The sequence below is a fragment of the Rhinatrema bivittatum genome, chromosome 5, assembly GCF_901001135.1.
Source record: "Rhinatrema bivittatum chromosome 5, aRhiBiv1.1, whole genome shotgun sequence".
NCBI classification, from domain to species: domain Eukaryota; kingdom Metazoa; phylum Chordata; class Amphibia; order Gymnophiona; family Rhinatrematidae; genus Rhinatrema; species Rhinatrema bivittatum.
This window is the reverse complement of record NC_042619.1, coordinates 307,480,445-307,494,284: the sequence shown is the minus strand read 5'-3', so window position 1 is coordinate 307,494,284 and position 13,840 is coordinate 307,480,445. Positions and strand designations below refer to the sequence as shown.

The window sequence follows — 13,840 nt, the reverse complement described above, 5'->3', positions numbered from 1 at the left end:
CAGGTGTCACACTCATGCAGAGCATGAATACAGCACAGATACCTGAAGAGAGGATCTTCATCAGAGCCCAATCAGGTGTCACACTCATGCAGAGCATGAATACAGCACAGACAGCTGAACAGAGGATCTTCATCAGAGCCCCACGCAGGTGTCACACTCATGCAGAGCATGAATACAGCACAGATACCTGAAGAGAGGATCTTCATCAGAGCCCAATCAGGTGTCACACTCATGCAAAGCATGAATACAGCACAGACAGCTGAACACAGGATCTTCATCAAAGTCCCATACATATGTTTCATTCATGCAAAGCATGCATACAGCACAGACAGCTGAAGACAGGATCTCCATTGGAATCGCTGCAGGCATGACACTGATACACATAAAACATGAATACAGATAGACAGCTGAAGAGCCAATCTTCATCAGACCCCTATGCAGGCGACACACTGATGACATGTGAAGTATGAAAACAGCACGGAGAGCTGGAGAGCAGGCTTAGTAGAATGTTTTTAAAAACAGGGGGGGGGGGGGGTTGCTTCACCTTCTATTCCAACTTTAAGAGTAATAATATAACAAATAAAATAGAACAAATAAAAAGATGATCCCAGAATCGGATGGAAAGAGGAAGAGAGAGAGAGAGCCCAACATTTTCCAGCCGATATTTTGAGAGCTCTAGATAGTGCTGTTACTTTAAGAGCAAGAGCTGACTCGTTGCTGGGCTATGAAGCGTCAGATGCGCATGTTCTGGATCGCTTGAGCTGACCCTTTTTATTTGTGTGTCTGTTGCTTTGAAATTTCCCAAGCTCATAAGGAAGGATTTTAATTTTTCGCTGGAAGTGCGTTTCTAAACTGGGACTTTCCCAGCATGATTGGTTCTATATCCCACCCCTTTCCGAACTTCCCCCCCTTTCCCCCTGGCTGGCAGGGTTGCCTCACATTCAGCAGGAATCTGCCAGGCACGGCTCAGAGGAGGGCTGCCAACAAGCCCGGCCTCATAAAGGTCCGGCAGAGCCAGTCTTGGCTTCACCCCCTCCCAGTCTGCCGTTGCTCTTAGAGAAGTTGGAACTACAATGGATGCACAGGAGGGGTGGTGGGGGGGGAGTGAAACCAGCCTGATGCAGAGCTTGTTAAAGGAAGCTCTTTCAAGGGAGAGCCTGGGACGTGTCAGCCTCCTGTGTGGTGCTGTCAGGTTTACCAGTCGCAGGAGGTAGACTTTTTGGCCAGCCCTGGTTTTGAACTGGCATCCCAAAGAAGTTAGGGCACCTGTAGCCTCTCTTACTCTGCTCCTTGAAATCAGTGCTGTAAGTCCCATAATGCACCAGAACAGAGTGGTCAGAGATCTCCCTCCTGGACCCGGGTAACTTGGCAGCTCTGCCATTATGCTGGAGATGGGAGCAAGGGTTAGAGGGGAAGGGGCAGGGTTAGTTGTTGGGCAGTGCTGATTTTCTAAAAGGAAAGGTACCAAGTTGGAGCTAGCAGTAGCCTCCACCTTCCACTCCAGCTGCAACGGGGAAAAGTGTTGAAAATGAAGGAAGTTCAGAAGGGTTCGGGCTGTGGCTGAAAATCACCATTTGGACTGGTAGTTGGCAAGGGATTTTTTTTCTTTTTTTTTTTGCTGGCAGTGTTGGCAACCCGAGTCTTGATAGAAGCTTCGCCGAAGCAGTGAATTTATTTGTCATTGTACTAATTCAGTATTTGAGCAGAGGTATTTCAGATCGCTCCCTTCAAATGACAGAAATCCAGGGCTCCAAACAGAACACATTATGTGGCTTCCTATTTGTTCCCTGCACTATAAATTTGCATGTCATTTTTGTTTTTTAACCCAGCTAACTGCACTGTGACACGCTGTGACATGGCTGACTAATTGCCATGAAAAGCAGAAGAGAAAACTTAAATATAAAGCAAAGAGCTTCCAAGTGCACCTTCCTTTGCTGCCTGTACATATTACCTCTGTGAGCTCCAGAAAGAAGGTCACTTTGGCACACTGCAAGTATTAAGACGAGCCCTGGCAGTAATTTGAGAGATTGACATCGTACCCAACATATGAGTGAGGCTCTTCTTTCTCTCATGGTATGTGCAAACTTCAGGACTAGACAGCAACTTATAACACACACGTAAACCTTTAGTTTGTTTTAAACCCTGCTGATTTCATCAGCTGCCCTCTAGTTTTTGAATTATAGTGAATAATCTGTCCCCGTTTCCTTTCTCTGCATCTCCATGGCCTGTTTTCCAAGCTGAAGAGTCCTGGTTTTATATTTTTTGTCAAAATGCGTCCTTTAGTAGATGGGGGCAAACAGTATTCGGGATGTGGGCACAACCTGGATTTATTTATTTATTTAGGTGTTTTGTATGCCGTTGTTGCAAAAGAAGATCACAACGGTTTACATATGATAATCATATCCTTGTTCAGTTTTCACAATCTGGCTTAACATTCATATTTTGGGCCTCAGTAATTGGATTCTAGGTCATATTCATTCATTTGTTTCCCAGGTCAACATAACATTGTGTACAAGTTCTAATTCTCTTTACATTTCACTTTATATAGCTCTATACTATACTAGTTGCTCGTTATACTAATAATATCACTGGTCCTGACAATGAATTTATCAGCATATTGGTGTTTTATGTTGTCATAAGCATTTCTAAAGAGCCATGTTTTCACTTCACATTTGAAACTCTTTCTTTCTGTTATCAGTGATTCTGGAAGAGAGTTCCACAGCTTGGAGCCTGCTATGGAAAACATACAGTCTCTTATTTGTGTTAGGTGTGTCTTCCGTGTTGTGGGTACCATTAACAGTCCTTTATTTTGCGATCTTAGTGCTCTCTGCAGTGTGTACAGTTGAAGTGTCACTCCTAATAAGCTTGAGCTAATGTTGATGGTATTAAAGCTTAGAGTTAATACTTTGTAATGAATTCTGGATTGTACCGGAAGCCAATGCAGTGCTATTAGCGAAGGGATGTGATCAAATTTTCTTGTCCCTAGTAAGAGTCTTACAGAAGCATTTTTAGTAATTGTAGTGCTTTTACTAATCCTGCAGGAAGTCCTAGTAAAAGTGAGTTGCAGTAATCTAAGTTTGAAAATTTTAGTGTTTGTAATACAGTGCGGAAGTCCAGAATTGTTAGTAGTGGTTTCAACAATGTAATATTCTTTTTTTTTTTTTTTATTTATGCATCGATGTAATATTCTTAGCTTGGAGTATTCTGTTTTCATTAATTTATTTATATGTTTTTTCATTATGAAGTTCTTAATGATTTGAATTCCTAGGTCTCTAACTTGGTCTGAGGGAGCGATGTTAATTATTCCCAGGTCTGTTGCTGGCGTTTTGATTCTTGTTGAATCTCTTCGTAACCACACAAGTTCGGGGGGTTTTGGGTTAAGCGTACATTTTTGTCAAACCCCTGCAGTACAGGGTCCGATAGTGAAATGAGTAGGGTTTCTGTTGAGTGATTTTTTTCTGAAACCAAATTGGTTTGGGTATAGTCAGGGCCGGGGCAAGGGGATTGAGCGCCCTAGGCACCTTCAGCCTTGCACGCCCCCCCCCCCCCTCGTGCCGCTCCCAGCCCTGACTCCAGGGGCAGGGACCACATGCTGCCACTCCCCCATCCTCCCAACCTCCCTGTCTACCCCCCCAAAAAACTCACAAAACACCTGGTCCAGCGAGGAGCCCGGGAGCGATCTGCCGCTCCCAGGGTCATCGGCTGCCACTAACCAAAATGGCGCTGGTGGCCTTTAGCCCCTACCATGTGACAGGGGCCAACCAATGGCACCGGTAGCCCCTGTCACATGGTAGGGGCTGAAGGCCACCGGTGCCATTGGTTGGCCCCTGTCACATGGTTGGGGCTAAAGGCCATCGGCGCCATTTTGGTTAGTGGCAGCCGAGGCCCTGGGAGCGGCAGATCGATCCCGGGCCCTCTGCTGGACCACCAGGTGTTATAACCCTGCACCTACCTCCGTGGCGCAGGAGCCGCCGACCTTCGCGGCAGGAGCCGCAGACTTTGACCTTCAGCGCGGCATGGAGCCATGCCTATTGGGACCCTCTCATGGCAGGGAGTGCCGCAGATGTTCTTTATCACGATTTATCGTGAAAAATCGTTACTCCTGTTAGTGTCCACTAATGGGAGTTATTTGGGGGAGGGCGGGAAAACCGGCACACCAAAACAACCCCTAAACCCACCCTGACCCTATAAAACTAATCCCTTACCTTCCCCCACCCCCCCGAACCCCCCAAAAACTTTTTACGAGTACCTGGTGGTCCAGTGGGGGCGCGGGGACCGATCTCCCGCTCTTGGGCCATCGGCGCCATTTTGGCTGCCAGTCAAAAATGGCGCCGATGGCCCGATTAAAAAAAAACCCACCCGACCCTTTAAAGATGACCCCTTAGCTGCTCCCACCCTCCCGATCCCCCCCAAAACATTTTTAAATTACCTGGTGCTCTAGTGGTGGTCCTGGGAGCGATCTCCCGTTCTCAGGCCATCGGCTGCCAATCATAAAGATGTCGCCGTTGCCCCTTTGCCCTTACCATGTGACAGGGTATCCATGCCATTGGCCGGCCCCTGTCACATGGTAGGAGCACTGGCTGGCCAGCGCCATCTTTAAAGATGGCGGCGGCCATCTTTAAAGATGGCCGCCGCCATCATAAAGATGGCTGCCCCCACCTTTAAAGATGGCGCCGGCCATCCAGTGCTCCTACCATGTGACAGAGGCCGGCCAATGGCACGGATACCCTGTCACATGGTAAGGGCAAAGGGCCATCCGCGCCATCTTTATGATTGGCAGCCGATGGCCCGAGAACGGGAGATTGCTCCCGGGACCACCACTAGAGCACCAGGTAATTTAAAAATGTTTTGGGGGGATCGGGAGGGTGGGAAAAGTTAAGGGGTCATCTTTAAAGGGTCGGGTGGGTTTTTTTTTAATCGGGCCATCTGCGCCATTTTTGAGTGGCAGCCAAAATGGTGCCGATGTCCCAAGAGCGGGAGATCGGTCCCCGCGCCTCCACTGGACCACCAGGTACTTGTAAAAAGTTTTGGGGGGGTTCGGGGGGGGGGGGGGTGGGGGAAGGTAAGGGGTCAATTTTAAAGGGTCGGGCCTCACTAAAAAAAAATTAACGATGTGAATCAGAACCGATTCCGATTCAGATCTCCAGTGATCAGATTTTTTTCTCCCTCCAGCCGAACCCGATCGTTAAGACGATCGGGCACATGATTCACATCTCTACTGCCTACACCATCAGTGAGTTATTATCTATTTCTCTCAGAGCTGTTACCTGGAACCAGGTACTCTTGTGGCTGCTCCGTCCATGCCTAAGACTCTGACTGAACCTGTGCCATTCCAGCGTGGTCCATGACCAGCCATGGGCGGCTGTGTAGGGCGCGTCTTGGTACAGGCTTCTAAGGAATCTTCGCCATGTTCCGGCTTCTACTTTCACGTATTCATCTGGAGTCCGCTTCGCTCTCAAGCGTGGTCCATGACCAGTCCATTGGGTCCGCCCGTGTAGGTGGGCTGTGTAGGGCGCGCTGTGTTGCAGCCTCAACCCAGTACTTGACTTTGTTCCTGAATCTTGATCCTGAGTCTTCGTGCTCAAGCTTCCTGTCTGAGTCTTCACATCCCAAGCTTCTCGTCTGAGTCTTCACGCCCCAAGTCTCTTGTCTGAGTCTTCATGTTCCATAGCCTTCGTCCGTCCTTGTCTCCTGCCCGGCCTGCTGCCATTGCTGTTCCCAGCGGCAGGTCCGAAAGGGCTTGGAGTAGTCGGAGGACCAGAGACCAACCAAGGCTGGTTGGTTTCACTGAGGTCGGCAGGGGGCCTGGGCTTGGCCTCGACCCAGACACGGATCTGTCTCACCAGCCTCGGTGTTTCCCCGGAGCTCCTCTCTGGGTTCACCGAGGTCCAAGGGCACACATCTCCTATTCTCGCGCAGCAGCTGCTCCTGGCATCTCTTGCTACATCTAGCCAAAGCCTGCATGCACATAACACCAGGGGGGCATTGGGAGGGTGGCACAACAGGGAGGGGGGGGGAAGCAGGGTGAGGCTGGGGCTGGGCAGAATTTTGAAGGGGCACTTTTTGCCCTTTCAAAATTCTGTTGCCTGAAGTGGCCGTGAGCGGCGGCGGCGGCACCCCCTAAATCTCGGCGCCCTAGGCACAGGCCTAGCTTGCCTAGTGGTTCCTCCGTCCCTGGGTATAGTATGTTATTATCTTCTGGGTGGTTATCTAATTGTGATAATGCTGCTTTTTTCTAGGATTTTATCAATGAATGGCAGGTAGGATATTGGTCGATAATTGTCTCAGTCATCAATTTTACCAGTTTTATTTTTTTTATGATTGGTTTTATCCCGGCTTGTTTAGCCTTTGCAGAGACCCAGCCTTCTGATAGCGATTGGTTTATCATTGTTGTGATTGTCAGAGTGATTGTGCTCTGTACTGTTTTAGGGTACTTGCAGGGATTGGGTCCAGTGGATGGGTTGCAGGTTTAATTTTTGTTATGATTTGGTTTATTTCAAGTTTAGATACAGGTTCGAATGCATTCCATTTTGTTTGTCCAAGTTTTTATTCAGGTTCTTTTGTTGTTAGGCTGGTGGGGAATTGTGTTTTTAATTTATTGATTTTGTTTAACATAGCAGTGGCATATTCATTGTCGGAGTTCTTTGAGAACTCGCGGTTGTTTGTGTGAAGGAAGATGGGGCCTTGATTAAGTTTTTAACTGTTTCAAAGAGTAGTTTGGGGTTAAATATTACATCATGTACCTTGTTTTGCGTAGTAGTCTTTTTTTACTTTATTGTTTTGTTCACAGTATTTTGTTAGTAGGGATTTGTATTTTGTAGGGATTCCGTAGTTTGGTTTTTTCTCCATTGTTTTTCTGATTTTGTCAGGGTCTGTTTAGAGTGTCTTAGATCTTCGTTATACCAAGGATTCTTTTGTTTAGCATTATTGCCTTCATTGTGGAATGTTTTTACCTGTATTGGGCATAGGGTATCTGCGATTTCATTGATGATTTTATCCCAGGCGTCAAAAGATGAGGAGGCATTATCCTAGGCAAAGTCTGTTATTTTAGTCTTAATTGTTTCTTCAAGTTATTTGTTTCTATCTTCTTTCTGTATGCGATTGATTATTGTGTGAGTTTGTTTGCTGTGTATTGAGGAGGGTTATTTCTGCTTTAATTAGGTGGTGATCTGACCAGGGTACTGTGCTGTTGGTATTTATTATGCAGTTATTGTGATTGGCAAAAAATTAGGTCTAGGATGTGTCCAGCTTTGTGAGTGGGGTTGGTTACAAATTGTGACCAGCCCGTTGCTTCCATGGTATCAAGAAAGATTTCACAAATTGTTGTTTTGGGTGTGCTGTCTACATGTAGATTAAAATCCCCAATGAAGAGTTGATTCAGGATCTGGGAACGCTTTAGTGAAACTTTTGATTAGTGGAGTTCAGTCTTTTTGGAGTGTTCCAGGTGGGGCAATAGACCAGACCAAGGTTTATTTGTGGTGACTTTAGAATGAACAAGAGAACTTAAGTGTTCTGCTCATCTATTTATCTATTCTTGCACACTGTATCATGAATAAATCTTTTATTTCAAAATATGTGTATGAAATTTTAGCTATATCAAACTTTTCTATTGTTTAGATTGACATACTTGTACCTCACTCATGCTACTGTATATCCCTTGCTTACATTATCCTACCACACTGAATATATATTGATTTATTCAAAATCAAACTTACACCCTATATTCACATAATCCCGCCCCAGTAAAAATATACTCATCTATTGAAAACCCACTTTAAAGACTTATCAAAGACTTATCAAATACCCCTAATTTTTGTCAACATTTTTTACTTTTTGTTATTTTAACATAAAAATCTTTCAAAAAACAGTTGTAATTACAGAATACCTTCTTATTTTATATATTTTTATATATACAGTTCCCAATGATGGAAATATTAAGATGGTGTTCCAGAGAACCAGTTCTATTCCAAATGATGAAAATGGACAGATTTCATTTGAAAAACACTCTAAAAAAACCAATGCCCATTGGTAGAAATATCCAAACAATATTCCAGAGAACCAGCTCAATTCCCAACTAGAGAATGTGTCTAGGTATTATTTCCAAAAGACCACAGTATTCCAGAGAATGTGTCCATGTATTATTTCAAAAGCCCGACACCGTGGTGTTTCGGCGGAGTCCCGCCTGCATCAGGAGCACTCCAACCAGACGTAGACACACATATCCACCAAAGAAGATTTTTAAACCACCAATTCCACTCTTATTCAGTTATTGTAAAATCTTCTAATGCTGACTCTACGCAGATGTGCTTCAACTGTTTTTTTTTACAGTTGCATTAAAAATGATTTTACTTTTGTACCAGTTGTGTTTAATGTTCTCCTTCAAAACACTTCCTCTGAAGACAGTTTTATGGCTGACTGAAAATGGTTATACTTTTGTGATAGCTGCGCTAAAGGTTCTCCTTTAGAACCACTTTCATTGAGAACAGTTAAACGGCTCATTGGCATTCATTCAAATTCAAATTATCTCCATCTTATCTGAATATCTTATTTATACACACTGATCTCTCAGCGGCAGTGAGCTGTGCTGTATTGTTTAAGCGGCTTATGCCAACCCAGGGAGCTGAAGACCTGACCCAGGACCCTCTGCATGGCAACATGCATCACTGCACTGAGATACGGGACCAACCCATAGCGTGTACCATTTTCTTTGTAAATCCCTTTCTTTAATACCTACCATTCCATTTTTTTAAGCTCCACTGTACATTGGGGCACAGTGAACACAAAGTTTCTTTCTTTCAGGGTGATTCGCACCCATGACTGGGCATGAGATTTTTGGATTCTCTGTTCCTTACGTGCATTGTTTAAACATAATCGGTGCTGAAATGAATCTGCCACGTTGGGGCCTGCTCTCAGTCAGTTTTTAGCTGTTCCACCCTCAGCTTTGATTTGCCAGAATAATTTAGCATCCGCTGCAAACCTTGCCACCTGCCGTTTCCGGCAATCGTTGATAACTTAATTGAACTCTGCTGGTCCCAGCACCGATCCTAATGGGACACGGCCCTCCACCTTCCTCCTCTGGGAAGAGGAAGCACTTGCGCATGTCCCCTTCTTTTCTTTCTTTCAGCCAGTGTTTGATCCATGAAGGAAGTTTTCCTCTCTTCCCACCACAGCTTAATGTCATGAGCCAACATAATAAAATCTTTCTGAAAATCCAAGCACCAGCCGAGGAGCGAGGAATGCCTTCCCTTGAGAGAATCCTAGCTAATTCATTTCTGACATAAACGTTGATGAATAATTTTATTGTTTACTTCCATTTTTCTGCCACCCACAGATAATCTAATTTGCTTTTTTTTTTTTTTTTTTACCAGTATTCAAATCTGAAGCTTTTTTTTTTACAGGCAGAGGAGATTACACATCACCTTGTGTGTGTGTAGGATAAGCAGATGTGATATTTTTTTTCTGTTGCTTTTCTAAATTTAAACAGACAGGCACACTCATATAGGGTTGCCAGTTTTTCCACAGACCAAGACTGGACACTTGAGGACTGGGGGATGGGGGTTGGCCTGACCCTCCCCCACCCCTCATTTGCATACATTTTCCCCATTCCCCCTGCACCTGCCTTCTTTTTCTCATATAAGTGATTTAGAACTGGGTCTCAGGATCTGACACCAAGCCTGGAGCAAGGGTACTAGGCAGTTAATCTTACAGCCCTGTACTCCCCCACCCCCTCACAGCTCTTCCCACACACATTAAAAAGTATTTATAAATAACAGATTTTATATGAAAAGAACATGCAAAGTACACTCTTCTGAGGTAAAAATATCACTTGCAACATGTATATTCTATTTATTTGCACTATTGTGGTGCCAACCAGCAAACTCTGAAAAAAGATACTTGGAAACCTATTGCAATGTGTGTTGGATGTGGACTTGGCCCTCAGAGAGCCATGAATAAACTGAGTTACAATTACAATATACTAAATCTCCAATACCAAAGCAGCACTTCAATAGTAACACTCCAACATGTCACACTTATTTTATTTATATTCTGCTTTTGGATACTTCAGAGTGGATTACAGTCGGGTAGTGTAGGCATTTCCTGAACCCAGGGGGCTCACAATCTAAATTTGTACCTGCGACAATGGAGAGTGAAGTGACTTGCCCAAAGTGGGATATGAAGTCTGTGTTGTGCTGGAGGTGGACCCTTGGCCTGGTGCAGGATTGGTACAGCCCTCTGGTCGGACCCAGAGAGCACTTGCCACCAGGAGGCGGAGCACACGAGGAGACAGAGGCTAGCTGGAGCTTCGCCAATAACAGTCCGGGGTTTCCGCAGGTTGAGCCCTTGGGTATCCGGACCGCCTGGACTTAGGTGGGCCTCGGATGGTCTTTCAGAGAGATAGCGGAGGGTTGTGCCCACCACGAGCAAGGGTGCGCGGCTGATGCAGAGAGGATGGACCAGGCCCGGGAGATAACTGTTCAGGAAGGTTCTCCGGGCGAGGCAGGCAGCACCTGCGGGCCTAGTTGGGTAAAGGCCGTGGTTGGAATCCAAGCAGGTCGGTCTGGTAGTCACAGTAGGCCAGAAGAGAGTGTCCGAGTGAAGCGCAAGGGTCAAAGCCAGAGTATCCGTCCAGAAGTGGTCAGCCAAAGCAGGGGTCAATACCAAGGTCAGTCCGAGCGTAATCAACGCAAGCGAGGGTCAGTTCCAGGCAGCAGACGAAGAGAATAGTCAGACAGGCAGTGGTCAGTTCCAGGCAGCAGATGAAGAGAGTAGTCAGGCAGGCCGAGGTCAGTACCAGAGATCAGTCCGAGAAAGTACTACCTGAGTAAGGACACAGGAAGGAACACACGGAGATGCTGGAACAAGGAGACTCTGGAACACAGGATTAGGCAAACTAGAACACCACAGTGTTGACCCGATTGCCAAGGTGAGGTCCTGGGGACAGGGCCTCGCTATTTATAGGGCTACTATGTGATGTCATCATTCTGCATCCAAATCGGTCTTCCCGCGCTTGGCCCTTTAAAGCTGAGGATGTTGGCCGCGCACGTGCCTAGGGGCAGGGGCCGAGGCGGCGAAAGACGCAGAGCCCCAATGGGAGCTCTACTGTGAGGCCTGCGGCATGGAAGAAGCCGGAGAGGGCCGCGGCAAGTGTCGTGCTCTCTAAAAAAAAAAAAAAAGGCCGAACCCAGGGCGTTTCGGGGGAAGCAGGAAATGTTTTCTCACTGTAGAAACCATCCCACATTGAAACATGATCAGGACTAGAAGACAGTCTGCCCGTCTCCTTCCTGTCGCAGTGCCAGCACACACCCCATTCGATCTTGACTTAGGGCTTTCATTCAGTGATCATGGGACAAGGCTTTGATGAAAAAAGACCAAGATGTAGAAGGCCCACGCCCAGCAGAGCCTGCTCCCTGAAGGCTGTCGATGACTAAAAGGTATAGTGACCCTCTGGGGGCAGCAGTGAACGGAAGTGGAAATGAAAGGGTTAAATGCACTGAATAGAAAAACTATTTGACAGTTAACAAATACAAAAAATAAATAAATAAAAAAAACAGATTTACTAGGACTGAAGCAAACAGAAAGGAAAGGCCTGCTGCAACCAGATCAGCAAGTACTACCTGTCCTGTAGCACTATACTCACCTCCCCTAATCGGTTAGATCCAGATAACTTAATTAGCATGGCGATTTTACGTGTTGCCAAAGTAATGCACAGGATGAGTAAGAAAGGAAAAAATGACAGACTGATTGGTATTCCAGTACCGAGACCCTCCTGCACAAACAGCTCTGCCAGTGCACCTCAGTTCTCACGTGCAGCACCCCCCAGGACTCAGATCTGCCAGTGCACCTCATTCCTTTATTTAGAACCATGTACAGCTCTATCAGTTCACCTGTAGGCTGTTCTTCCTCTACTAGAGCATATAATAGAGCTTGGTTTCTTTTCCCCTAACCCCATCTGCTGGGTGACCTTGAGCCAGACATTTAAACCATCAGTCTTCTGCAAAACTCACTCTGAAGTGAGATGGGGGGAAGAGAAACCGTGAACCAAGAATATGCTCAACCGCCTTTTGCCTCCTTCCCATCTCCTTTCCCAGCGTGTATCCATAGTATCCGACCACCCTTTGGGAAATTCTCAAGTGGCTGGGGACATCACCATCCCTGGGAACTCTCAGGATTTCACCCTGGGACTCAGGGAATTTGCATCAGTCTCAGGGCCTCAGCCACTCCCCTTCCTCAGTAAACCTGCAGGGAACAGGAGAAGTGGGGCGAGCCTGGAGCAGACGCTGCAAGCAGCATGTGGGGAGAAACTGGAGAGGGGCTCACTCGGATAGAGTGAGAATGCAGAAGTCATGGAGAGTGCTGGGGGGAGGGGAAGGGGAAGTATGCTGGAGGGTCATCTCTGGAGGGGGGAAAAGGTGATGGTGATGGATGGGAGAAAAAGTGTGGGGGTGGGGGGAGTGGAAGAGAGAAAGCTGTGGTGGGGGGAGTGGAAGAGAGAAAGCTGATACATATTATTCCATTCCCCTCCCCCCCCCCAAATCTGAGGGTGCCCACAACTCCAAAGTTCCCAGGAATGAACATAACAGAGAAGGAGGCGGAGATCCTGACAGCTCTTTCTTGACCTTCCTGTTAATTTCATCTTAAACTGTCATTTTTCTCAAAATAAATCGAGAAGGGGCTTTTTCATTAACTCCTAAGGTCATCCTTATGGTGAGGGGGGGGGAGCAGAGATTACTCCTGAGCCCCTTCCACCACAGCAGCCCTGCTCCCTGTTGCACTGCCCGATATAATTTCCGGTTACTACAGCGCACCGGCAGGCAGGAGCAGCTGTGACCCACACAGCAGGCGCACAGTGCAATAACAGGGAGTTCGGACAGGCCCCCACTTCCGGGCTTCATTCTTGGGTTGGGGGGTGCTCCAGCTGTTTCACCCAGGTCCCGTTAACCTGGAAAGGGTTTTCATTTTTAAGCGGAGATGTAATGAGATCCTTTTTTTTTTTTTTAGAGCATTTTTGGTCATTCCTTGGTTTTTCAGCTTGCTTTCCCATAAGAACATAAGAAATTGCCATACTGGGTCAGACCAAGGGTCCATCAAGCCCAGCATCCTGTTTCCAACAGTGGCCAAAACCAGGCCACAAGAACCTGACAAGTACCCAAACACTAAGATGATCCTATGCTACTGATGCCAGTAGTAGCAGAAGCCATTCCCTAAGTCAACTTGATTAATAGCCTTCTCCAATAACTTATCCAAACCTTTTTTAAACCTAACTACACTAACTGCACTAACTGCATCCTCTGGCAATAAATTCCAGAGCTTAATTGTGCATTGAGTGAAAAAGAATTTTCTCTGATTAGTTTTAAATGTGCTACTTGATAACTTCAAGGCGTGCCCCCTAGTCCTTCTATTATCCGAAATTGTAAATAACCGATTTATGGGACCTGCAATCCTGTTTCTTCCACTGGAAATCAGCACCACAGATATCAAAATGCACCTGGAGCAAGGGTGTCAAATATTCTGGACTGACTTAAGTTTCCCTTCAGGTCCTGGGGAATCTGAATCCAGCCATGAATCAGAGACACGGCTGCTTTAATCCTGGCTGCAGATCTGCCCCGTAACCGGCTCGTAAGCGCCTCTGGATAGGGTATGAACATGTCATCGCAAGGGACAGGCTGATCCATTTCCCTTTATTTCTCATTGTATCTCTGGACTTGTACGTCCTACTGTTCCTACCGCTCTTAGAGAAATTAAAAGCAAGTGTAAGTCCAGGTATGCGATGAGGCAAAGCTAGGACTGGCTCGGGCCGTTCCCTTACGACATGGAGCTTGTTGGCAAGCCTCATTGCGAC

At 46.4% G+C, this 13,840-nt stretch overlaps 1 protein-coding gene across 2 annotated transcripts in view; it reads left to right on the top strand.

Annotated features, from left to right (window-relative positions):
- Nucleotides 1-13,840, top strand: part of VAMP5 (vesicle associated membrane protein 5) — a 58,684-nt gene that overhangs the window by 26,515 nt on the left and 18,329 nt on the right. The window contains exon 2 of one of the 2 annotated variants that reach the window (XM_029604276.1): nt 1,830-2,073. The exons of the other annotated variant lie outside the window; for it this stretch is intronic. Coding sequence (XP_029460136.1) covers nt 2,047-2,073 — 27 coding nt within the window. The 5' untranslated portion in view covers nt 1,830-2,046. The remainder of the gene's footprint in view (nt 1-1,829; nt 2,074-13,840) is intronic. 2 annotated transcript variants of the gene reach the window in all.